At 42.9% G+C, this 26,150-nt stretch overlaps 1 protein-coding gene across 1 annotated transcript in view; it reads left to right on the top strand.

The window, feature by feature from the left end:
• The first annotated feature begins 569 nt into the window (after positions 1-569).
• Positions 570-26,150, top strand: part of wdr25 (WD repeat domain 25) — a 68,016-nt gene continuing 42,435 nt past the window's right edge. The window contains exons 1-2 of the mRNA XM_084309642.1: positions 570-1,133; positions 3,817-3,964. Coding sequence (XP_084165768.1) covers positions 732-1,133; positions 3,817-3,964 — 550 coding nt within the window. The 5' untranslated portion in view covers positions 570-731. The remainder of the gene's footprint in view (positions 1,134-3,816; positions 3,965-26,150) is intronic.

Below are 26,150 nucleotides of genomic sequence, written 5' to 3'. Positions count from 1 at the left end.
TTCATTTGGGCTAATATCCAGTCCTGACACTGTTACCTCTGACACATGGTGTGTTGACAGTCATACGATGGTATCTGGATATCATAGATATCAATTAGATCCGCTATCAACTCTATCTTTAATTTTTCAAAATGTACAGTTGCTATTGCATGCACTCATCTGTGTTTCACTACACACATGAGTGCATGCTTACCAACTGTCCGTCTGCAACACTACTATCACCGACATCTAAGAAGGGAGATCCCCCCTTGAACGGCCCTTCTAAGGTTTCTCTCCTCCACATTGCCTGTGGAGCTTTTTTTCCCTATTGTTAGGTTTTAGTGAGTTTTTCCTTACCTTCGCGTGGGGTATGTCTGGGAGTGCTTGCATTCTTTCATTTATTTGCATTCATCTAAAAAATGTTTGGACCCTATGGTGTTCTTGTTCTGTTCTTGACTTATTGTTATGTTGTCTTCTTGACTTGTTTAAAGAAGACCTGTACGGCCCATGGGGACATTAACGTGTGTTGTCGGGCCCTATAAATAAATTTGATTTGATTTGATTTGATTCATAGGAATACCTCCATTCACTCTCCACAGGGTGTGTCTGGGACTGTAGAGAGAGGAGGTTCTTCATTACACCCACCATCACAGCCATGCTTTGATGGAGAAACAAGAAGCAGTGGTGGTCGGTCAACAACATCACAGGAGTCATTTAGAGGAACTGTTGCATCATATGGATTTGCAGGAGCCATGGAGAAGCTCTCAGCGCTACAGACCCCCCCACACACACCACAGAATTACAGCCAGGCTGGGTTGAACACAACAAGAAGACGTCAGACCACCCAGTCAGGTATCCATACCAGACCATACATTCCCAAGAGACAAAGACTCACCACGCCAGGCCAGAACGAGGGCTCAAATCCCTCAGTAGATAATGTTTCGTTGGACCAGACCAGATTGACCCAAATGCTCTCAGAAGTGTCGGAGAGGATGAAGCCATATTTGGCTCACAGGCCTGACAGGGCAGAGGTACCAAGGAGACTGCTGATGAGCCTGGAAGGTCATCAAGGACCAGTCAACACCATCCAGTGGTGTCCAGTGCCCCACCTCAGCCATCTGCTACTGTCTGCCTCCATGGACAAGACTGTCAAGGTAATGATGGCTACAATAAGCAGTACTTGGCGAGGGGCGAGTTGCATTTTTGTGTGCACGCGCCAAGTACCGACCTTGCTACTTGTCTTTGCATAACAATAGCTCAGGTCGTCAGGTGTGTTCAAATACATAGGACGGAACCAGGGGTGCGTTGCTCATGGGACGGGGTTGCATGCCGTGCAACCGGCTCTGTGAGCAGAAGCACGCACATGCATGGATGTGCACAAGCGTGCACACAGGAATCCGCTGCACTCGACTGATGCGCCAACTCGCTAAGTACCCACCTGGCTACTTTGCATAACAATAGCGCAGGTCGTTGTCAGGTGTGTTCAAATACGTTCTCAGATACTTTCACACAAAACTTGGGAATGAAATGTGTTACATTCCATTCGTAGAGGCAATTAGGCATTGTCTTTAGTCTGCGTACGCGAGGGAACATTTATGCGCATGCACGGGGGCACGTGCACGTGGCGTCATTAACTCATTCTGCGCCACGGGTCGGGGCGGCAGAGGGCGCTATTACGCCAGCGCTGTAAGTCAATGGGGCGCTTTGTTCACTTGCGAGTGCTTAAAATATATCTTATATTATATCTATGGGTCTAATACACCCGTTGACTGTCAGTGAGTTGCTTCCAGTCAACATCCACGAAACAGATTGTTTTTTCATCGGTACATTTCCGTTTTATACCGTTTTGAATATGAATATAGTTTGGGCGCTTCTGAGTAATTCCAGGAAAAGATGTGGAATACACTAAACACGTTGTCATTTTTCGCCTGATTATCGAATCTTCCTGAAATCAACGCTAGATCATCATTATTATCCTTCCTCATGCAAGAATGAAAAGAGCTCTGGACCGCGGGGCTCCCCCGCCACCTCCTCCCACCCAACGGCACACACACACACGCACACGCACACACACAGAGACAGCTTCGATCGGGGTAGAAAGTAATATCAGATCAACGCAAGATTTTGTATATAGTGTTCTTACCTGGTATCTAATTATCCAATTATCTGATCGCCATTCCAAATACTGCTCGTGGAGGTCCGTCCCACATTACCGAGCGTTACACATGAACGGGTGGGCGGGGTTACTGTTCCATACCATCGTTGCAAAGGCCTACCTCACCTGAGCACCTAAACCCCGCCGGCATGGCTCGGATCGTCCCAGAAAAGAAACTACACCATTTCCAATGGAGTGCAATACCAGCTGGAAGGCGTAGGCGGCGGTATTTGCCCTTTGCGAGCTCAGACCCATTCCCAATGATAACATCAGGCTGGATGGATGAAAATGTATGGATATAGCTACTAAAAGAAATAACGACCAAAACCCGACTATACTCGTGATTGACGCTGAATGGTTGGCGAGTTAACCCGACTATACTCGCGAGTCGTGACTGCCGTTGAATAAGTTAAAACACAGTGCAACCAGCTTTGAAATCACCAACGCAACCCTGGACGGAACACACAGAGCTCCCTGCCCCCTCCCCTCAAAGTTTGGTGTGAACGATCTGTGTGATTGCCATGAAATGCAACAGCATTGCTTGGTGTCTGTGAAATATCTGTCTATGACCTTGTTGTATTTGATGCATTTAAAATTCTAAATGTTCAACATTTTCACCGGACCACGGCCATTAAAACACAGTGCAACTAGGTATGAAATCACCAACGCACCACTGACCACGCCCCTAAATGTGTCCCCTCCACCATTGAAAACAAAATTATGCTCTTGTGTCCGTATAATACTAGTCTATCAACGCTATGCAAAGCAACATGTTGTTGGCACAATTTGGAAATGCACAAACATGAACCGCTGTTTTTATGTTTTAGATGTTTTAGGGATAGTTCACTCTCAAGCTCCACAGCTGAGTAGCGTTGTCTTCCTGCAACAACTCACGCCTCGTGGGATTTCAGAGCAAGATTTCTGTTTCAGTCAGTGGCATAACACAAGCACTTGTTCACCTCCGAGTGAACTGGGAAGCTTCAGACATGCAGCAAACAGGGTCACAAAACAAAATGTTCTACATCATAACCTGCAGGCAAAAGTTGTAATCATCCACAGCAGAACAGCATGCCCGAGCATTACCTATGCTTGATTCCTGTTGGAACACGGCCATGGTAACTACCTGGCACTGGGACTAGTTCCGACACATCACATCGCTCTGAAGCATAGGAAACTGCTTATGGTGTGGATTAACACTTTTTTGTTTTGTGACCACATTTGCTGCCTGTCTGAAGCTTCCCGGTTCTCTCTGAAGTGGGCCAGAACTCCGACCACGGGACTCAGTGAGTTAAAGGTGCTATAGATAAAAAGGTGTATGTAAACTAAAAGATCCACAGCGCTGATGATTGATTCATGAATTTATCATTTAAAAAGTTGAATGTTGTTGTTTACATGATGCGTGCATGTATCCCCTCCCTACTTCCCATTTCCCCATGTGGAATGCACCTGATTGGATAAATGACATGCTGGTGCTCTAGTGCGACATTTAGTAGCTGAATGTTATTTATAGCACCTTTTAAGCTAATGGCGTTGGATCAACTACTACTAGCAAGTATTTCATACCATTTAATGTCCAAAAGTAAAGCTTCCAAACTACCCCTTTAATCCACTGCTTTCTAACCTATACACCTCTATGTGTATATTGAAGGTATACGTTTTGAATATTGCATCATGACCTGCAGGTGTGGGATGGAGCAGAGAGTGGCCGGTGCCTGAGGGTTGGCTCCTTCCATTCGGGGGCAGTTCGAGATGCCTGTTGGATCCCCTGCGGGCGACGCCTTCTCAGCGGTTCCTTTGACAACACAGCCATGATAACAGACGTAGAAACAGGTGAGCAGTACTGTTTCTCTGTCTAGTCTCACCATTACAAAAAGTATCATGGTATTATGATAAACTATTATGTAAACTATGGATGAGTCGGTCGCAGTCAACCAGCACCTGCTAACGGGTCATTATGGTAGCTTTTTTTTGCCTTAAAAAATATCATGAGGTTGCTAGGGGGGGCGGTCTGTCATCCCTGTGGTCTAGGATCAGCTTTCCTTCCCCAAATCCTAACCTTAAAGGCGGCATGCATTGCTATTCCTAGCACTATTTGGGCAACTTTACACAATTCCTGTGAGTCTATTGAACACATCTGTAAGAAAAAAAATCATTGTTTTATATTTCTAATCAAGTACTCAAAAGCCAAATTGTTCTCCCTTTGGATTTCAGGCTGTGTTGGCCTGGCTCCGCCCATAAGCACTTTGAGTGTCATCCACACAGTCTGCGACTGGCACAGAGAGAGATAGAGAGAGACTGAGGGGTATACTAATTAATTTCACCGCGGGGGGGGGAGGCATAATCCCACGGGACAATGCATTGGTAACTTGTTTCAAATGACAATATATACCCGGTGATTATTATTGTACGGATCGGAATATGGGCGTGCGCGTGGGAGCATGCGCAAAGATATTACAGTGATATGCTGGTGCTCGACTGCGAGGGAGAGAGAGAGATAGAGAGGGAGAGAGAGACAGAGACGTCAGCCAAACTAATCAGAACAGCTTAGTTGAGTGAGGGAAGATCTCGTGAACTCGAGACTAGACTGATGAGTCAATATGGTAATTGGAGACACAGACCCATTGATACTAACCACTATTACTATAAAACCATGCTAAACACAGAAAAAAATCCATTTATAATGCATGTCCCCCTTTTTTTTTTTTTTTTTTTTTTTTATAGAGATCTTTTCCCCCCTCCTTTTTCCTCCGATTTTCTCCCATCCCAATGTTAGTCGTTATGCCAATTCCCAATCCCCTTCCTGGTCGCTGCGCACTTACCCCCCACAGTCGGTCTGGGAGAGTGGAGGCTTCCTCCGACACACGTCCAGCCAATCAACCGCTTCTTTTCACCTGGCAGCGCGGATTCTCACTGAGAGGGCGTAGCGTGTGGAAGGATCACACTATCCCACCTAGGTCCTATCCGCGCTTAGCAGGCGCCCCGACCGAACTGTAGGAGTCGCTGTTTACAACGACCCGGACCCACCCCGCCAGCTTCTCCCACCCTCTAATACTGCCAATTGTATTAGTGTGAACGGCCAGCCAAGCTGGTGACAACCCCGGAGCTGTGAGGTGGATTCGAACAGGCGAATCCAGCCGCTCCGGGGGTTGGTGACGAACGCAATCTCCGCTACGCCACCTGCAATGCATGTCCCCTTTAACCATTAGTGTGTAGGGGAGAAAACTGACCCCGGACCAGGATTTAGAGTCACTGTAGAACACGGTGTCAGCCAATCGGCTTCCAGGATGGAAAAAACCTGCAAAGCTAATGCTTTCCATTATATGTATGTGAATGGAAAATTATAAAAAGATTAGTGCTATTATACTCTAAAGGGGACATGCATTATAAATGGATTTTTTTCTGTGTTTAGCATAGTTTTATAGTAATAGGGGTTAGTATCAATGGGTCTGTGTCTCTAATTACCATATTGACTCATCAGTCTAGTCTCGAGTTCACAAGATCTTCCCTCACTCAACTAAGCTGTTCTGATTTGACAGTTTTGCTGATGTGAATATAGCACTGATTTGCATAACTAACGCCCCCTCTATGGTTGACAGCGACAGCAGAGCGAGTGGAAATATCTTCACTTCCTCAAACAGAGCGAGGCAGAGAGCGCATAGTGTAACCCGACACCCGTTTTGACTGCGAGCAGGGAGTGGACGAGCGAGAGAGAGGGAGAGATAGAGAGGGAGAGAGATCAAGTCAAGTCAAGTCAAGAGTTTTAATTGTCACGGCATACAGGTATACAATGAAATGCGGGTGGTCTAGCCCGCAACGATGTGCAATACAGTGGTACATATAATAGAATCAAAGAAGAAACAACATTGTGCAGTAACAGGTAACAGGTAACATGCAGTGACATCTCGGTATCTGTACATAGTTATTTACAGAGCATATGGGACATGCTAGTTAGCTTTGGTAGTGCAATACACTGTTCCTGTTATTCTAATTTAAAGTGTCCTTTCCTTTGGCCATAAGTGTGCGTGTGTGCGACATGAGTGTGTGCCCGCTCATGTTAAAGTGTTAAGTGGCTGCTCGTGTGTGAGCGTGCACAGTGTGCGTGTCGTGTGTGTGTTCGTGTGTGCTTGTGTGTGGACAGTTCAATGTTCTGAGCACTCAATGTTCATTGTTCATGGCTCTGATGGCCTGGGGGAAGAAGCTGAGCCTAAGCCGCTCTGTCCTAGTAGCTGGGGTTCGCAGGCGTCTGCCTGACCTCAGCAGCTGAAACAGGCTGTTATTGGGGTGGTGAGGGTCTTTCATTATCCTGCAGGCTCTGGATTTGCACCTCTTGTTGTATAGAACCTGCAGGGGGGGTAGTGCAATACCCGTGGTATAGGGCTGGGCGATATGGCCTAAATATGATATCACGATATTTTCTGACCTTTCGGCGATACACGATACGCATCACGATGTTTTTCTTTTTTTCCCCAAACAATTCATTATGAGGCTTACCAAGACAGTATTTGAGTTTGCAAGCTAACATTAAAGACAAAATAAAATACCCATGCATTTAGCATTTTTATATTATATATTAGATTTAGATTATTGGATTATTAGATTATATATTGCATATATTTAGCAATGAGATATTATATGATTTAGATATGAAATATGATGAATTGAAAATGGGGGACCCTGATGTAAACAAGACGAAAGTCTTTCGCTGGTCTGCATCCCCTTAACAATTGTATGTATTGAGCTGTACTGTACCCATTCTGCAATATGTTAATAAAGTTTTAAATCAATCAATCAATCAATAGGATTTTAGCATTTTTATGAAACTACTGTATATTTGTATGTCTCTAAATGTTTTGATGAATTGAAAATGGAGGACCCTTATGTAAAAAAGCCGAAAGTCTTTTTCTGGTCTTCATCCTCCAGTCAGTCCACTGTTGTTGTATTGAGCTGTACTGTATTGTACCCATTCTGCAATCGTTAATAACGTTCATTCATTCAATCATTCAGCCGGCAACACAATAATTTTGATTGACAGTCGAGTCTGCCAATTACGTCACACCGCTTGTACCCGCCCTGCTGTTCTTAGCACCAATCGGCAAGCAGCGCTATTCTTTTTTTACTTCCTGAATGCCCTCCTTGATTTTAACGAGAGCTCAGCTCAACGACAACAACAACAGCTCACCGCAGCCGACGAGTGATTACTAGCGCACCGCAGCATGACAACGAGGCATAATGATTTTACTGCAACACATGTTATAATAAAAGCCTTTCAATACATCAGTCTGATTGAAAACTTTATTAACAGACCGCAGAATGGGCACGCACAACTCGGCACGGACTGAGATATGAACAGTAACGCTTGCTATCTATGTCGTCATCGGACGTTGCTATGTTTGGGTAAATACGCTGATGTGTAACTATATAACGTGTAACTATATAATGTTGATGCCACAAAACGAATGCCTTTGTTAATCATAACAAGTACTAACTTTGATGCAGTAGTGTGTGTGTGGGAGCGGCGTTGTTCAAAAGTTTGAACGGGGTGGACCAGATTGACGCGACACAATCCTCTTGGGCAAAACATCACGATATCCACGATACGTTAAAAAAGTGTATCGTTAATGAACTGTACCCGATATTTATATAATATCGTCATATCGCCCAGCCCTACCGTGGTACGCTCGGCTGAGCGCACCACTCTCTGTAGGGCCTTCTTGTCCTGTGCCGTGCTGTTTCCATACCAGGCAGTGATGTTTCCGGTCAGGATGCTCTCTACAGCTCCTGAGTAGAAGGACTGGAGTATCTTTCCCGATACTCTGAACTTCCATAACTGTCTCAGGTGGTAGAGACGCTGTTTCGCCTTCTTTACTACTGTGTCTATGTGTGTTGACCATGTCAGGTCCTCTGAGATGTGGACCCCCAGGTACTTGAAGCTGCTCACCCTGTCCACGGTAGCCCCGTTAATCATCAGTGGTGTGTGCGTCTCCTGCTGTCCTCTCCTATAATCCACGATCAGCTCCTTGGTTTTACCAATGTTCAGGAGCAGGCTGTTGTCCTGGCACCAGCGTTCCAGTACCTCAACCTCCTCCCGGTAGGCCTTCTCGTCGTTGTCCGAGATCAGCCCCACCACCACCGTGTCATCTGCAAACTTCACTATGGAGTTGGAGCTGAACTTGGCCACACAGTCGTGTGTGTAGAGTGAGTACAGCAGGGGGCTCAGAACACAGCCCTGGGGGGACCCGATGCTCAGGGTGATGGTGTTGGAGGTCTGACCCCCCACCCTGACCGCCTGGGGTCTTTCGCTGGAGAGATGGAGAGAGAGAGAGGGACCCGTCTTCTCTCACACACACGCAGCGTTTACACAGTGCTCCGTGCCTCCGTGTGTCCCTCTCTCTCTCTCCCTCTCTCCCTCTCTCTCTTTCTCCCTCTCTCCCTCTCTCTGTCTCTCTCTCTCCCTCTCTCCCTCTCTATCTCTATCTCTCTCTCCCTCGCAGTCAAGCACCAGCATATCACTGTAATATCTTTGCGCATGCTCCCACGTGCACGCCCGTATTCCGATCCGTACAATAATAATCACAGGGGTATATATTGTCATTTGAAACAAGTTACCAATGCATTGTCCTGTGGGATTATGCCCCCCCCCCGCGGCGAAATTAATTAGTATCCCCCTCAGTCTCTCTCTATCTCTCTCTGTGCCAGTCGCAGACTGTGTGGATGACTGTCACTCAAAGTGCTTATGGGCGGAGCCAGGCCAACACAGCCTAAAATCCAAAGGGAGAAAAATGTGGCTTTTGAGTACTTGATTAGAAATATAAAACAATGCATTTTTTTTAAATAAAAGCTTACAGATGTGTTCAATAGACTCACAGGAATTGTGTAAAGTTGCCCAAATAGTGCTAGGAATAGCAATGCATGTCCCCTTTAAATACAAACACAGATTTGAGAACCTAGTTTGCCAGTTAGCTACCTTTCTAACCAAGTAGGGTCAATTTGATAGATTTGGTAGTTTATACTGTAGCAGAACTGACCCAAGGGGGGAACTACATCACTAGTGGGGGACGACATGTTTACTTGTCTAGTATTGGTTTGGATAGAAAGGCTTGTGATTGGTTTCAGAATTATTTGTTGAGCTAATTTGCTTTGCTTTTATCTTGTGTTTTCGGTGATTTCCTCTGTTTTTAGCTTAGTTTTTACCTTGTTGTGTTACTACTTTTGATTTAGTCTTATTTACTCAACATCATTTAAAATAATTTCAACCTCAATGGTAGAGTTTTTTTAATAACGGTTTGTTGATGATGAACAGAATCCTGGATGGACTGGCAGTAACATCATCAAGGCAGTGCAGCTTAATGACCCTCAAAGGTTCCACTGTTTTGGCCATAGACTTCACCTTGCCATTGGTACCATTTTATTTGATCTATTTTATTATCTATCTACACTACTTTGCCTATACTTTGCATAATAGCCTATTTTTATCTGAGTTCTCCGAGTTTCTCTCCACTGTTTATAGGCATGAACAAATCATTATAATGGGTGATTTTAACATGCATATTGATGACCTATCGGATTCATTTGCTGCTGCGTTTTTAAGCATGACAGAATCTTTTAATTTTACGCAACATGTCACTGAGCCTACGCACAACAAAGGCCATATATTGGATCTGGTTTTTACTCTAGGAATAAATATTAATAATTGTTATTTAGAAGATCTGGCAATATCCGACCATAAGTGTGTGGTATTTGACATTCCTCTGACGATTGAGTCCATTCCTAAGCGTGTTTTGCGTAGACGCACTATCAACAACCAGACAGTGGATACATTTTCACATGTATTTCTAAGGTCTGATTTGCCCAATATATTAGCACCTGCCTTGGATTGTGACACTCTGGTACACATTTTTTTACACCTGTGCAATAACATTTTAAATGATCTTGCTCCTTTTAAAACACAGAAAGCACCCAAGGAAAACCCCACCCCATGGATCAATGAGGATTTACGTGTTTTTAAAATACTTTGTAGAAGAACTGAGAGACTATGGCATGCAACCAATTTAACTGTCCATTACCAACATTTGAAAGACATGCTTGCCAAATATAATACAATGGTCATAGATTCTAGAGAAAACTATTTCTCCAACCTAATAAGGGATAGTAAATGCAGCCCCAGAGTCCTATTTGAAACCATAAACAGAATTGTAACACCTGCTTCTCCATCCACTTCTGCTCTCACTCAGGATGATTGCAATTCATTTCTGTCATTTTTTGTGGACAAAATCTCAATTATTAGAGCACATTTTCTCCTTTGCCACTCCATGCAGTGTTTCCACCCAAACCTACAATATTGGACCAGTTTGCTGCTCTGTCATTGAAAGAGCTCACCACAATTATTAACAAAATGTCCTCTTCTACATGCACCCTTGATGTAATTCCCACCACTTTTCTTAAGAACTCACTACCTACTATTGGTCCTTCTCTTCTAGCCATGATAAAAAGTTCTCTCTCCTCAGGCTGTGTTCCAGGCAGGGGTGTAAAGTACTTGAGTAATTGTACTTTGTTACAATACTTAAGTACTGTTTTGGGGGATTTGTACTTTACTCGAGTATTATTAGGTTTGTATACTTTGTACTTTTACTCCATTACATTTCAGAGAAAAAAAACATACTTTTTACTCCTTACATTTCAAATGCAGACCTACAAAGTACAAAGTACAAATCTCACAGGTCCAACCATTTTAATTAGTATATTTAAATTGTTTATCTGGCCGAACTAACGTTAACGTTATTAATTCTGCGACCACAGGTAAACAGCCAATCAAATCCCCATCAATGGAAAATGAACCTGCCCATACCCATGCTGATTGGTCCTTGTGCAACACTAGAAAGCGGGGATCTTTGATTAAACACCTGCTATCAGAAGAATAGACAGTTAGATCCGCATTATGCTGTGGTTAATATTGTGATATTATTCAGGGTACTCCAGTATTCTGTCTTTAATATTGTATTCTGTCTTTAATATTGTGATATTATTCAGGGTACTCCAGTATTCTGTCTTTAATATTGTGATATTATTCAGGATAATCCAGTATGCTGTGGTTAATATTGTGATATTATTCAGGATACACCATTCTGTTTTTAATATTGTGATATTATTCATGCTGTGATGTGAATGCAGTCGATGTTAGTTTACCTTCAATGGAGAAGTGCATTAAATAATTTTTATGCAAAAAAAGTGTCCTCTGTTCTTTCATTTCAGCATTGTCTATCACAGAACACATTCCACTGTGGGCAGAGTGTATGCTTGGTTTCATTCCAGCCTTGCCTAAACACCAGCTGATGATTTCACTAATTGGCTCACCTCTTCAACTAACTCACCTGGTGCAATGTATAGTTAAAATGAAAACTTGGCCCACGATGGAATGAGTTTGAGACCCCTGGTGTATCCCTTAAAAAAAATTACTTCTACTTTTTAGTACTTAAGTACATTTAAAAGTAGGACTTTTTGACTTTTACTCAAGTGTGTTTTTAGCCAGATACTTTGACTTTTACTTGAGTCAGATTTTGAGACGGTACCCATACTTTCACTTAAGTATAATTTCTGGGTACTTTTTACACCCCTGGTTCCAGGCCACTTCAAAAAAGCTAATAGTTGAACCTTTGTTAAAAAAGCCAAATCTTGACCCTTCATCACCTCAAAACTACAGGCCTATATCTAAACTCCCCTTCATTTCTAAAGTCACTGAAAAGGCTGTAGCAAAACAGCTTCTTGAGACATAATATTTTAGACAAATTTCAATCTGGTTTCAGTCAGCGGCACAGCACAGAAACAGCTCTCTTACGAATTACAAATGATATTCTAATACAGTGGTTCTCAACTGGTCTAGCCTCGGGACCCAACATTTTCCTTAGTCATTAAGTCGCGACCCAAATTTTTGAACCACTATGATTTATTTCAACAAAAAAAAAATTGCAGTAATACACAATCTTTCATGCACTGTTAAAAACATGAAATAAACAGTGCAACAAAAGTGCAACTAGGGCTAAAAACCCAATGCAATTAACACTTTGGTTGCCATGGGTTAAATTCATGATATACCATAGGTTGCCGGCTCTATTTGTCTATGGAGAAGTACCCCTTCTTTGCATGGCTATAACTTTTTAAATTCTATTGCTACATTGCCATTATTAGGGCCCATTCAAAGTCCTATATGTATTGTTCATTGTGTAGCAACGTTAAACTTTTTCATTCACATATTCATAGTAAAGTATGGTCTAATGTATAAGTATGTTTTCATCTCTTTCTGCAGCTTTCTCCAGAACGTGATCTATAGCCCCAAATGCATTATATTGATGATGCAATACAGTTTTATGGCAATCAGCGCGATATAAAAAATTCCAACTAGACGTACTTCTAGAAGTTACTACACATCATCTGATGTTGACCGGATGGGCTAGGGGGCGTTTATAATTCCGTGGGCAGCGTTATACCAATCATCTAATGTGGGTCAAATGTTGATCATAGCAGTTAGTATCGAAGACGGTAATTTTACACGCTAAAACTCACCCCAGTCTCCGCGCGCCGTTGGGCGATCATCGTAGAGTAGAAATTTTATCATTATGGGATGTAGATTTACCCGGTCCATTTCCAGCTTGTATAATGGTATATACGTCCAAATCATGTTGTTTATCGAGTTATTGGCAATCGATCGCTATGTATTGTGTCGAGATCGAGTCCCGGTAGCCAAACAGAGTGCCCGGAAGTAATACGGCCGACCAGCACAACCTCCATAGCACTTCCTGTGTTGGCGCTCCTGAACCGCCAGAGAGCTCAGTGGGTCCTCCTGGTGGATCTCAGGCCAGCGGAGGGGAAATATGAATCCGATCGCAGATTTTTGAAATATTGATATAAGGACGCTGTAAAGCGTCCTCCGGCAACTTGAGCATGGCCGGGAATGATGCTTTTAAGCGTTTTCCGGCAGTCAAAGTGTTAAATAATAATAGATAATATATGCTTCTTAGCAGATTTCTTAGCTTAAAGGGGAACTCCACTTTTTTTGGAAATTAGCTTATTTAACATCTTCCCTGGAGTTAGACAAGAAGATGCATACCTTTTTTTTCTCTGTGCGTGCATTTTAGCTTTGGGAATAGACGCTCCGTTAGCATAGCTTAGCTTCATCACTGGAAGTGAGGCAGGACAGTAGCCTTACAGTGCCTTACAGTGTATTGCAAGGTCTGACATTGACCAAACTTGATATGCATGACCTTGGTGGGCTCTAGGTCAACTCCTGAAAAGGGGGTCAATGTCAGACTTTGCAATCAAAAGTTAGGGGGCTAATAACCCTTGCCATAATTTCAGTGCGCCTCTAACTTTTGATTGCAAGGTCTGACATTGACCCCCTTTTCAGGAGTTGACCTAGAGCCCACCAAGGTCATGCATATCAAGTTTGGTCAATGTCAGACCTTGCAATACACTGTAAGGCACTGTAAGGCTACTGTCCTGCCTCACTTCCAGTGATGAAGCTAAGCTATGCTAACGGAGCGTCTATTCCCAAAGCTAAAATGCACGCACAGAGACAAAAAAGGTATGCATCTTCTTGTCTAACTCCAGGGAAGATGTTAAATAAGCTAATTTCCAAAAAAAGTGGAGTTCCCCTTTAACATAACAGACCTAAGTTTGGGGAAACTAATGGGATAACTGGGGTTGCAACAAAAGTGCAACTAGGGCTAAAAACACAATGAAATAAAATAATAATAATAATAATAATAATAATAATAATAATAATAATAATAATAATAATAATAATAATAATAATAATAATAATAATAATAATAATAATAAATAATATATGCTTCTTATATTAGCAGACTTCTTAGCTTAACATCCCAGGGAACTAATGGGATAACTGGGGATGTTGTTTGCTCCTGGCAAGAGTCTGGTAGACAAAGCAACTCTGAGGTCATGCTCAATGTCCAATCTGTTCCTCTGCTATGTCTTCAGCTGGACCAGAGCTGAGAAGCCACTCTCACAAAGATAGGTAGTAAAAAAAAAAAAAAAAATTATTTTTTTTACACACACATCCGCGACCCACTCAAAAGTTCCCCGCGACTCACTTTTGGGTCGCGACCCACAAGTTGAGAAACACTGTTCTAATAAATGCTGATCATGGTCAATACACTGTCCTTCTACTACTTGATCTGACAGCTGCATTTGATACTGTGTAGATCACAACGCACTTCTTCACAGGCTTGAGCACGAGGTTGGGGTAGGTGGGACTGTACTGAAGTGGTTCACTTCCTACCTGTCAGGAAGGTCTTTTTCTGTTTGTGTTGGTGGACATATGTCAGCCACCTCTCCACTGACGTGTGGGGTCCCCCAGGGGTCAGTTCTGGGGCCGCTGTTGTTTTCCATCTATATGCTACCCCTTGGACAGCTTATCAGCTCATTTTAAGACATTTGCTATAATTTTTATGCTGACGACAGCCAGTTATATTTTTCTTTTAAACCCCAAAATGTTCATAAACTGTCAGCTCTTGTTGATTGTTTTTCCAAGATCAATTCATGGATGGATAGTAATTTCTTACAGCTGAATAAGGGTAAAACAGAGTTACTATACTTCGGGCCTGACACACAAAAAGCTGATGTTGTAACTGCACTTGGTCCACTAGCCGCTTACCTGAAGCCAAGCTCAAGAAATCTGGGGGTCATCTTTGATCAGTTTCAAATTTTAACGAACACTTAAAGTCACTAACCCGGTCTTGTTTTTTCCAACTAAGAAATATTGCAAAATTGCGCCCCAATATCCCATATCACTGTCTTGAACAGGTTATTCATGTTTTTATTTCTTCAAGAATTGACTATTGCAATTCTCTGTTCACTTGCCTTGACAAAGCAGCTTTGGCTAAACTTCAAATCATTCAGAATGCGGCCGCCAGATTGTTAACCAGAACCAAACACAGAGAACACATTACCCCTGTATTAGCCACGCTATATTGTCTACCTATAAAATACAGGATTGATTTAAAAATTGCGCTCACCACCTACAAGGCTTTAAAGGGTGAAGCCCCAAGCTACATTGCTGAGCTTATAACCCCTTACTACCCTAATAGGGCTCTCCGCTCCTCCGACCAAGGAGAGCTCGTCGTCCCCCTGACCAAACTAAAAACCAAGGGTGACCAGGCTTTTTCAGTCGTAGCACCCAAGCTATGGAATAAGCTACCTTATGAAATCAGGTCTGCTGTTAGTGTGGAGTCTTTTAAACAAGGTCTAAAAACCTTTTTATACAGTGAGGCTTTTAATTGATCATGTATGTGGTATAACATGTGTGTATGTGTGATTGTATTTTAATTAATTAATTTTTTGAAGTATTCTACAATCTTGTATGTGATGTAACATGTGTGGTTATTCTATTCTGATTAACCTTTTACTGCCTGTAAAGCACTTTGTGATTTTAATCTGGAAAAGCGCTATATAAATAAAATGTACCTTACCTTACCTTACCTTACCTATCTGTCATGTGGTTAAATGTGTAAGTTTGAGTTGAGAAATACTCAAAACTATCAGTTATCTCATTTGCATTTTCCTTGATAACCAAGCAAGTAGACTCATGACACCATTTATGTATTATATTGCAATCTCAATTGAAAATAGCAATTTGCCCACAATAGTTGCAATGGCACTCTTTCACCAAATCGTGCAGCACTAGCCTGACTGGAATTTGTAATGGTATTAATAACTTGTTTCCTTGAAACAATCTATAAATAGATGGCTTGCATGTGAACAGACAATAATATTTCATAGAGAAGTTCAGTATTGTGTTCAATATTCAATAGTCTAAAGTCTCTAGTCTCTGACATCCTTGCCTATGTTCTACTGATTAAAGAGACTGTAAAAATTGTTTCAATATAGTGGATTTGTTTGCTACACTATTGGCTTGCAGGACGTCCCCTAAGAGACTGGTGTAATCGTTTATTCCATGAACTTCAATGGAATCCTCAGACACTGTAGTAATGTTGTTGTTTTCTATGGCTTACAGCAGGGGTCAGCAACCTTTTTGACATGGAGTGCCTGTTTGAAATATAGTTGTAACTAGTGTGCCTCAACAAATTTTTTTCTCATAATCAGGTCTTTTTAATGATAATTTTTACATTATTACATCATTATTGTTATTGTTATTATTAACAATATTATTATGATGGTTGTATCAACCCTAAATCTGAGTGCGACCATTTCACTCACATTTGCCCATTCATTTTTGGACACATCACACACCATTGGTGTGTGTACTGTACGTGTGCTGTCATAGCTCCACCTACAGGCCTAATGGAGAACACCAGGATGTGAATGGAGGGTGAATGTGAGGTATATCGTGTAAATAAGTTTTGATTGATCGCAAGACTACACTGTAAAAAAAAAAAAAATAATAAGTTACCAGAACTTAAAAATATTGTGGTCAGTTACTGTGCATTAAGGTTTTCAGTTTTCAATCCATAATAAGTTAACAGAAAAATAAGTACACAACCACATTATTTCAACCTAATAAAACTATGTTTATTGTCATTGTTTTAAGAACACAAGTTGACTTGGTAATACTCATATTTTGAGTAAAAAAATGGCTTTTAACATGTTCAATGAAATAGAAAAATAAATAATAAAATTTGTTGATTAATCCCACTGGTCACAATGGTGACCGTAATAATGTTTTTGTTATAAGGCTCTGCAAATGTTACTGAATGATGTAGCAATGTATTTCCAGCTAAATTGAAATAATAAACAAATAAAGGGTCTCAATTAAATATGTGGTAGTAAAAAGAACCTGTGGGAGGATTTCAACAAGATAAATGCGACAACAGTGCAAAATATTTCACTATAATATTTCAAAGCAAAAAAAATTAAAAGGAAAATTATATTTTTTATTTTTTTTATTTTTTTTAATGCTGCCCCCTGTGCCTATGAAAATGCCCCCGCGTGCCTATGGTTGCCTACCCCTGGCTTACAGCATCAGAACAGAATTGAGTCATCATTAAAGAATTTTTTTTGAAGCCGCCGTGGAGTCCACATCTCTTAGGTCACCGTATTCCCATGATGCCTTGCTGCGGTTTGCACTTCCCCTCTCGGCGTGCCTGTCAATTCTGCCAATAAAGCCCAGGGATAATAGCTTGGGCAGCCTATTAAACACACAGGCAGCTCCAGGGAGCAGATCAATAATGGATATATCACCACAGGAGCAGCCAGGGGTGTCGTGACGGGGGGGAAAGTGGGTCTGAGTAACCGGGGCCCCGTAAGGGGTGGGGGGGGGGGGGTTGACCCTTGAAAAGCCTGGAATTAAATGTTTCTCTTGATTTGCAATCTTTTATTTCTAAGTAATCGGTGTCATAACTAAATAGAAATTGGTTGAATAAATCGGTTGAGAGACTGAACTTTGTATCCCCCCCAAAAATTGTGGTGGCTCTCTGAGGCCCCTCTCGCCCCTTACAAAAGGCGCAGAATGGTTTAGTCTGCCCTTGCACTAGGATTGGTCTCTAAACATAGCTAATCGAGTGACTGCTGATACCGGAGCACCAATGTACAATGCGATAGAGTCCATTCTCCTACGCAGAGAGTTGGACGACATTCCACTTGCGTTCCACTTGATTTTTAACTGTAGCTTGTGTAGGGCCGAAACGCGTTATTAGCTTAGCGCCCTATAACTAGCCTAGACCAATGCGGTATAACGTCCATATTCACAACGCTATAAAATGGGAACGTATTGATGAAAAAATTATTTCTTTATGGTATATTGAAGGGAAGGTTTATACTGTCAATTGACAATGGACACATAGCAATAATATAAAATATAGATTTAGCTCTACAAACAACCTCACGCACAGTGAAACGTTGTTATGAGAAGCTGGCCACCCAGCTCAATAATTACAGGCCAATCTCCAAGCTCCCATTCCTATCAAAGGTCCTTGAAAAAACTATTCTCTCTCAGCTGTCTCCCTACCTGCACTTGAATAACATCCTGGACACATTTCAGTCAGGTTTCAGAGCCAACCACAGCACAGAATCTGCCCTGCTTAAGGTCACCAATGACCTGCTCCTCACTACCGACAACCGGGACTGTGCTGTCCTTATGCTCTTAGACCTCAGTGCAGCTTTTGATACATGAATAGACCATGCTATTCTCATTGACCATCTTCACCAGGCAGTTGGTGTCAGTGGCACAGCCCTATCATGGTTCACCTCATACCTCAGTGATCCGTTAATATCGGAAACTGCTCCTCCCCCTCTGCCTCTCTCTCTTGCGGGGTTCCACAAGGCTCCATCCTTGGCCCTATCCTATTGCTGCCCCTTGGTCTGATCATTAAAAAACACAACATCTCTTTCCATTTTATGCTGACGACACTCAGGTCTATCTCCCCATGAAACCCAACAATATAAACAATCTTGACAGTCTTCGTTCCTGCCTAGACGACATCAAATGCTGGATGGTACACAATTTTCTACAGCTCAATCAGTCAAAGTGTGAAATCCTCCTTTTCGGCCCTCCGAACCAAACCAGTGTCATTGCCAGCAGCCTGGGTAACCTGTCTCCCCTAGTCAAGCCCTTTGTTAAAAACCTGGGCGTGCTCTTTGACCCCGAGTTTTCCTTCAATAGGCAGGTAAACTCGGTGGTGAAGGGGTGCTTTTTCCAGCTCCGGTCCATAGCCAAGATCAAGGCCATTCTCTCCCCCTCAGACCTGGAAAGAGTAATTCACGCCTTCATATCCTCACGCTTAGACTACTGTAACTCCCTGTACCTGGGGCTAAATAAATCCACCATAGCCCGTCTACAACTCCCCCAAAACGCTGCCGCTAGACTGCTCACAGGTACCCGGAAGAGAGCTCACATCACCCCTGTACTTGCCTCCCTCCACTGGCTCCCGGTGCGCTTTAGAATAGACTTCAAGGTCCTTTTATTGGTTTACAAAGCCCTAAATGGTAAGGCCCCTGCTTACCTAGCAGACCTCCTCACCCCCTATACCAACGCCAGGGCCCTCAGATCGGCTGATAAGGGTCTCCTAACCACCCGTAGGTCTAACTTCAAGTCTAGGGGGGGACGTGCTTTTGCGGTTGCAGCCCCTGACCTCTGGAACAGCATCCCCATGTCCATTAAATCTGCCCCCTCCATCGAGTCTTTTAAATCAAAACTCAAAACCCACCTATATCGCCTGGCCTTCCCTGACTCACTTTGACTCTTGCCGTACTTGTTGACGTGTTGTTCTGTTTTTCCTTTGTCTATCCGTTGATTTTATTTGATTTTTCAGTTTATTTTATACTTTTCTTTGTACTTACACATAGCTTAGCTATGTGAAGCACTTGGTTGACAAGCGTCATGTTTAAACGTGCTATATAAATACATTTGATTGATTGATTGGCCTCATAGTGTGAGATTAGACGGATCCCAATGGCCGAGAATGTGTTAACAGGCTACGTTAAACCTGTTGAAATATTTAAATAAACATGTTATAAAATAATGTTCGATTAATATTGATACCCCAAGAAAACCTCATTTAACCATAGTAAAAGTATGGTGAGAAAAGAGGACTGAAATTTGGGGAGATTTCAAACTGTGCGGACTAAAGTACATACAGATGTTCTGAGTATTAGTTAAAATGTCGTATAGATGGTTAATTTATTTGTAAAAAAATTCTAAATATGCACAGGAATCATGGATTAAGAGAGGAAGGGGGCCCACACGGACGTCACCCAGCGTGACCTCATACTGGGACGTCACCCAGCGTGACCTCATACTGGGACGTCACCCAGCGTGACCTCATACTGGGACGTCACCCAGCGTGACCTCATACTGGGACGTCACCCAGCGTGACCTCATACTGGGACGTCACCCAGCGACCTCATACAGGGACGTCACCCAGCGACCTCATACTGGGACGTCACCCAGCGTGACCTCATACTGGGACGTCACCCAGCGTGACCTCATACTGGGACGTCACCCAGCGTGACCTCATACTGGGACGTCACCCAGCGTGACCTCATACTGGGACGTCACCCAGCGTGACCTCATACTGGGACGTCACCCAGCGTGACCTCATACTGGGACATCACCCAGCGTGACCTCTTACTGGGACGTCACCCAGCGTGACCTCATACTGGGACGTCACCCAGCGTGACCTCACACTGGGACGTCACCCAGCGTGACCTCATACTGGGACGTCACCCAGTGACCTCATACTGGGACGTCACCCAGCGTGACCTCATACTGGGACGTCACCCAGCGTGACCTCATACTGGGACGTCACCCAGCGTGACCTCATACTGGGACGTCACCCAGTGACCTCATACTGGGACGTCACCCAGCGTGACCTCATACTGGGACGTCACCCAGCGTGACCTCATACTGGGACGTCACCCAGCGTGACCTCATACTGGGATGTCTCCCAGTGACCTCGTCCACGGACTGGTGCTGGTCCCTAGTAGTGACTCAGTGAGGGGTGCCCTGGTGGTGGTCGACCGATATGGGTTTCGGGTGGCCGATATAACAATATCTTTCTTTGCATTTGATCAAATACAATTTTAATATTAACTCTTTCAGTGCCACTCACGAGATTTCTCTGGTTTTTTTATAGGTGGTTGCGTGCCACTCACGAGATTTCTCGGAATTATTATTATTATTATTTTTTTGCAATCTGAAAAATTATTGCATCACCCGAGCCTACCCGAGTATAGCCGAGCTGCGCCGGTGATCACTGTGGAAAAAAGCGCCCCCTGTCGTCTCCCAGATGACATAAGTGATTTTGGAATGGACTCAATGAAAATGAATGGGGAAAAAAATCCGGTACTCCACATTTTCCAGTTCACTGATCCAGCCGGGGTTACCACAGTTCATTCTGGAGCCTCAGATCCCCGCGGATCATGGAGATCTACAGTGTCGCGTTGGATCCATACACGTATCGATTTTTTCGAATGGTGATCAGGAATTGGAATATACCAGTTGGATACCATCTGATGTCAGGTAAGGACTCTATGTTATCAGTGGTAGGATAATCGGAGTAAGTTTGATGAAGTTATAAGCTGTTTTGTGAAATGTCTTCTTTCGGTTTCACTGTAAAAGTCTGTGAGGAAATCAACGGAGCGATTATCAGTGCGCGGCCGTAATGTGCTTGCGTGCACGTATAATATTGATCATCTAGCGTTTATTTAAAAACGATTCATAAAAAGGCAGACGAATATCAACGTTGTGGAATATTCCACTAAAAGACGATTTTCATAGAATGCTCCAGAATGAGCTGTTTTTTATATCAAAACGGGGGCTTTTCTAACTGCTCTGAAACGGAAACGACGCGATAAAAAAACAATCTGCCTTCACAGCACTGACTGGAAAATAGTCTTTGATAATGCGATGGGCAGATTAGACACATAATTTAAAACATAGATTAGGCGATATTAACGTTAACATTGGCGCTGATGGTGGCATTCAAGCGGTAAAACGGAAAACCAGGCGTGGCACTGAAAGAGTTAACAAATGGGATTAAAAACAGGTATATTTTCTTTAATAGTTCTGCACTTATTATTTTAAATCAAATGTTTCAAACTCAATAAATTGATTGAAAAATACAAATCTAAAAATATTTTTCTTTGGAATCAACACAATCGACACAAGAGGAGAGCTAACATGTTTTGTTAATCAGCCACGTGGGAACAGTTATCAGCTAATGGTGATTATTTAAACATGTCATATCGACCCATTTAATCTGTTTCAGCACTAGTTCTTGGACTGGTTATCATGGTGTGTAGAGTATTCGTTTTAAGGGAACTATCTTAGAAATTGGCCTTTTTCAGTGTTTAGCATTGTTTCCTAGCTATGTGGACTTATATTAACACTATGGCGACCGCAGTCTTGCAGCGATTTAGGCCTCAGAGGACAGAGGATTGTAAACAAACCGATGTACTTTCTAAGAGATATATATATCATTTATAGTATTGCTATCTGTCCATTCTCATTGTCACTTGAGTGCATAAACCGTGCCTTCATAATGGCTTAAAGAAAATAAAAATCCATCGGTTGGTTGTCATTCTATAGCGTCATGAATATAAGGTATATCGCGCTTTTCGTCTAGGCTTTTCTTCAGGAGGCTGCAAAAAAGGATAAACGTTGGCGCCGTTATATCAAACGCCATTTCTGATGTATATATACGAATGAAATAAAACAAACTGCATAGCATCCGGACTATTACAGAGCATCTATGGATGAAATGGGGGCGGCGGGGAACGCCGATCAGTATTATTGATTAGCAATAGAGTGTGCGTTCAGATTGCCAATGTCAGTAGTCTATCACGTTAGGTTATAAAACAATGTCCAATCCAGCTGTAATTTGGGGTAATATTGTCCTACCATCAGGCCATGTGATCGCCGGCAGCATTTCCTCACCAGTCATCGGATTCGGGTAGATCGATATGTACATTGGCTAATCATAAATCCCATTATTCCACGCTGAAAAATGCGTTCGGCAAGCTGATCAACGATGGAGGGTCTTCATTTGGAATCAAGGCTCTATGATCCGCCCACAGGACTGTAAAAGCATTTTTTTTTTAAATCCCCCCAATGATACTGCAGTGGAGCGATGGCGCCCCTAAGCGGATCTGGCCGGTACTGCATGTTTCGAAAATCAAATATGTGGAAAGATCCTGCAAGTGGATCGGGGACCTAATAAGCGTTATAAATATGGAATAAAACAATAACAACTCGTCACGAGTATACTCGTGGCTCTGGACCACAACGCATGGAATCGAAACACGTATATACTTGTGAACGGACGCCATAGTATGATCTATGTCTCTAATTCTCATATTGGCGCATTCTTCCAATTCTCCTCTCACAATATTCACCCTCACTGAACTGAGTCATCTGAAAATGTGCATATCTGTGATGTTAGAGATTTCTCAGCTGCATAATAATGTGGCAGTTGGTGTGGCAGTTGGCACCAGGCCACACAGTGGTTGGAGCCCAGCCTCAAAACGGCTTAAGATCTTGAGGTAGAAAAATGCTGTTTTTGAGTACTTGATTAGAAATACAAAACAATGAATTTTTTTGAAAGAAACCTTACAGAGGTGTTCCATAGACTCACAGGAATTGTGTAAAAGTGCCCAAATAGTGAAAGAAATAGTAAAATAGTTCCCCTTTAAGTATTGATATCATATTAGTATTCTAGTATTAGTTGTAAGTGCTTCCTGAAGGTGGTAATATTAAAGCTTGCATGCCCCCAAGAGAAAAAGACAGCCATTTACTGGTCTCTAAGAGCAAACGTGTTAAAAGCTCTGGCCTAAGGGCTTTGACATCATGAAAGTCACACCATGAAATGCACCATCACTATCCTGCTTTCTCTAGTGTGAACATTATTAAACCAGATGGGTGCTATACATCTCAAGAGGAGGCTGGTAGTTTATGAATACTGGTGTCTTGGAACCATTTCTATTGACAGCTCAATATAGAGGCAAAAACAATCCTATAACTAATATAACATGCAGATAACATCAAAGTGTGAGTGGGGAATTTAAATCAATCTGAAAATGGTAAGGCTCGCTTACCAGTGTGTAACACGTCATGGATGAGCAGAGGGATGCTTTAGATTAAATAATAAATGTGTTTCCTAGCATTATGCAGGCTGGGCTTCATAAAAGTCACAGTAATTCAAATGGAGACAAAGATAATTTAATTTGGGAAATTCATCTAGTTTTTGGAGCAGGTGGTCCATGAGTCTACTCCTGTCGCATACACCATGGTCACGAACAGACAACAGAAACCATGTCTCACATACTCAATGGCTGTCATGCATACAAAGGGCTCTACATTTGTAGGCATGATAGGATCGTGAACCTGATTGCAGACAGTGTCAGTTCCACACTCGGGTCACCTGCAACATATAAGCTGTATAAACACACCAGTGTGAAGCCATATATGCTCAATCTGTGTAGGGACAATTCACTGTTCTCTGACATTTCAGCAAACACCCCCGATGTTGTTATTGTTAATGAGAATAACAGAGAGGTTCTCATCCTAGAAGTTGGTTGCACGTTTGACTACAGTCTAGAGGAAGCATTTACAACCAAAATGTTAAAATATTCATATTTGGAAGCCTGGGTCATGTCCATAAATTGGGTGTTAGAGGCCTTCAGTTGGCCGGTCTTCCGAAGAGAAGAGCCAAACAATTAGCTAAATATTGCTCAGTGTCAGCAATTATTGGCAGCCGGGCAATTTGGAGAAGACGCTGCTATCTGTACCCATGAGCTGTGTGAGTGTGTTGATTGTCAGGTTCATCATCCGTGTGAGTCTGTAACTTTGATTGCCACTGTGGCACGATTGTATCGGAATAATCCCACAATGTACAAGTGCACTGTTAATATTTGTGTCCTTTAAACCTTGTCTTTATGTGGACATAAATAAAATATTCTAAATGTGTGTGTGTGTGTGTGTGTGTGTGTGTGTGTGTGTGTGTGTGTGTGTGTGTGTGTGTGTGTGTGTGTGTGTGTGTGTGTGTGTGTGTGTGTGTGTGTGTGTGTGTGTGTGTGTGTGTGTGTGTGTGTGTGTGTGTGTGTGTGTGTGTGTGTGTGTGTGTGTGTGTGTGTGTGTGTGTGTGTGTGTGTGTGGTGTGTGTGTGTGTGTGTGTGTGTTCCCAATCTAGCCTGGCCCTCTTAAGTGTTAAGTGTTCTTCCTTCTGCAGTAGTTCCTCTGTGTCCAGTTTAATTTGTAAAATCCTGTTCAGTCATGTTGAGCCTTAGACAGGCTGCCACAGCTGAATAGCAATCCGGGGGGGGAGAATAAATTCAGTGAGAGGGGGGAGGGAGGATTGATAGAGGCAGAATACATTCAGTGTGAGAGAGGGGGATGGAGAGAGAGCGCTGTGGAGTGGCAGGTGAATAAATGAATTCCATCTGAAGGACATTAGTGTGAAGTGGCATCTGTTGCTGAGCTTATTCTAGGCTGTTCTTGGCCTGGCTGATTGGCAGTGGGAAGTATGGCCACAACACCCACAGTATGCCACATGGTGTGCGTGTGGGTGTGGGTGTGCGTGTGTGTGCACGGGCGCACACATGCAGAACTTGATTCTCCTGTCCTGTCCAGGTCCCTGTAGGCATTGGCAGAGTATAGATTGTCCTTGCAAATAGTAAACAGAGAAGGTGCCAGTATTGATATAGTCGACTATCTTCTCTTTCTTTTGTTGGACGATGTTTTATGTACACAGCTGAAGGCGATCATCATTTCCTTTTTATAAGGAAGTTATCGTTTCATGATCATTTCGTTATCAGGAATGTATAGTTTAGGCCCAGGCCTCCTAATCTCAAAGTCTTATTAGGCTTTCTTGGTGCTTTACCAGACCTGGGAGAGTGGATGAATGCACACTACAAGATGTTAAGCATTTCCTGAACCAGTTAGGCTTAAGCGCACACCTGCTATCCTAGTCCTATTTTAAGATCCAGCTAATGCAAAAAAACGAACTAGACTAACCAGGGCTATAGCATCGGGTCCAAATCTTGTAGTGTGTGTCTGTCCTTGTGTGCAGCAACAGCAATTGTTACCGGTTTCACATCAAGGTGTCCTGCTTCGCTGGATCCAGTAATGATACCAGTTCTCTCCTCTGCTCTGAGGGCCACCTCCCCGGCACCTCAGCCTCCCACGATGCCCTCTCTCTCCTCTCCAGTCATTTATGCCAGAACTATACAGGAGGATCGTAAGAGCTCTCCGTCTTTTACATAGATAACTGTGGCAGGGGCGGGACAGGTGCACTGCGGCGCTTCCTCCCTTATCCTCTCTCTCTCTCTGTCTCTCTCTCTCTGTCTCTCTCTCTCTCTTATCTTCTCTCTCAGGCGAGCTAATTAACGTTGCTTAATTAAAACATGAGGCCGCCTTATTTATGACGCGAGGAGTGTTGATTCCTCGTCTTCTCCCCAAACAGGAGCTTTGACTCCAGATGACAGGTTTTTATAGCCCCCTCCTCTCCCTTCAGTATCTCCACGGGTAAGCCAATTAAGCGAGATGACTGGC

The sequence above is a fragment of the Notolepis coatsorum genome (genome assembly GCF_963971535.1).
Source record: "Notolepis coatsorum genome assembly, chromosome: 3".
NCBI classification, from domain to species: domain Eukaryota; kingdom Metazoa; phylum Chordata; class Actinopteri; order Aulopiformes; family Paralepididae; genus Notolepis; species Notolepis coatsorum.
The sequence above is the reverse complement of the archived record's forward strand: the minus strand, read 5'-3'. Positions and strand labels throughout refer to the sequence as shown.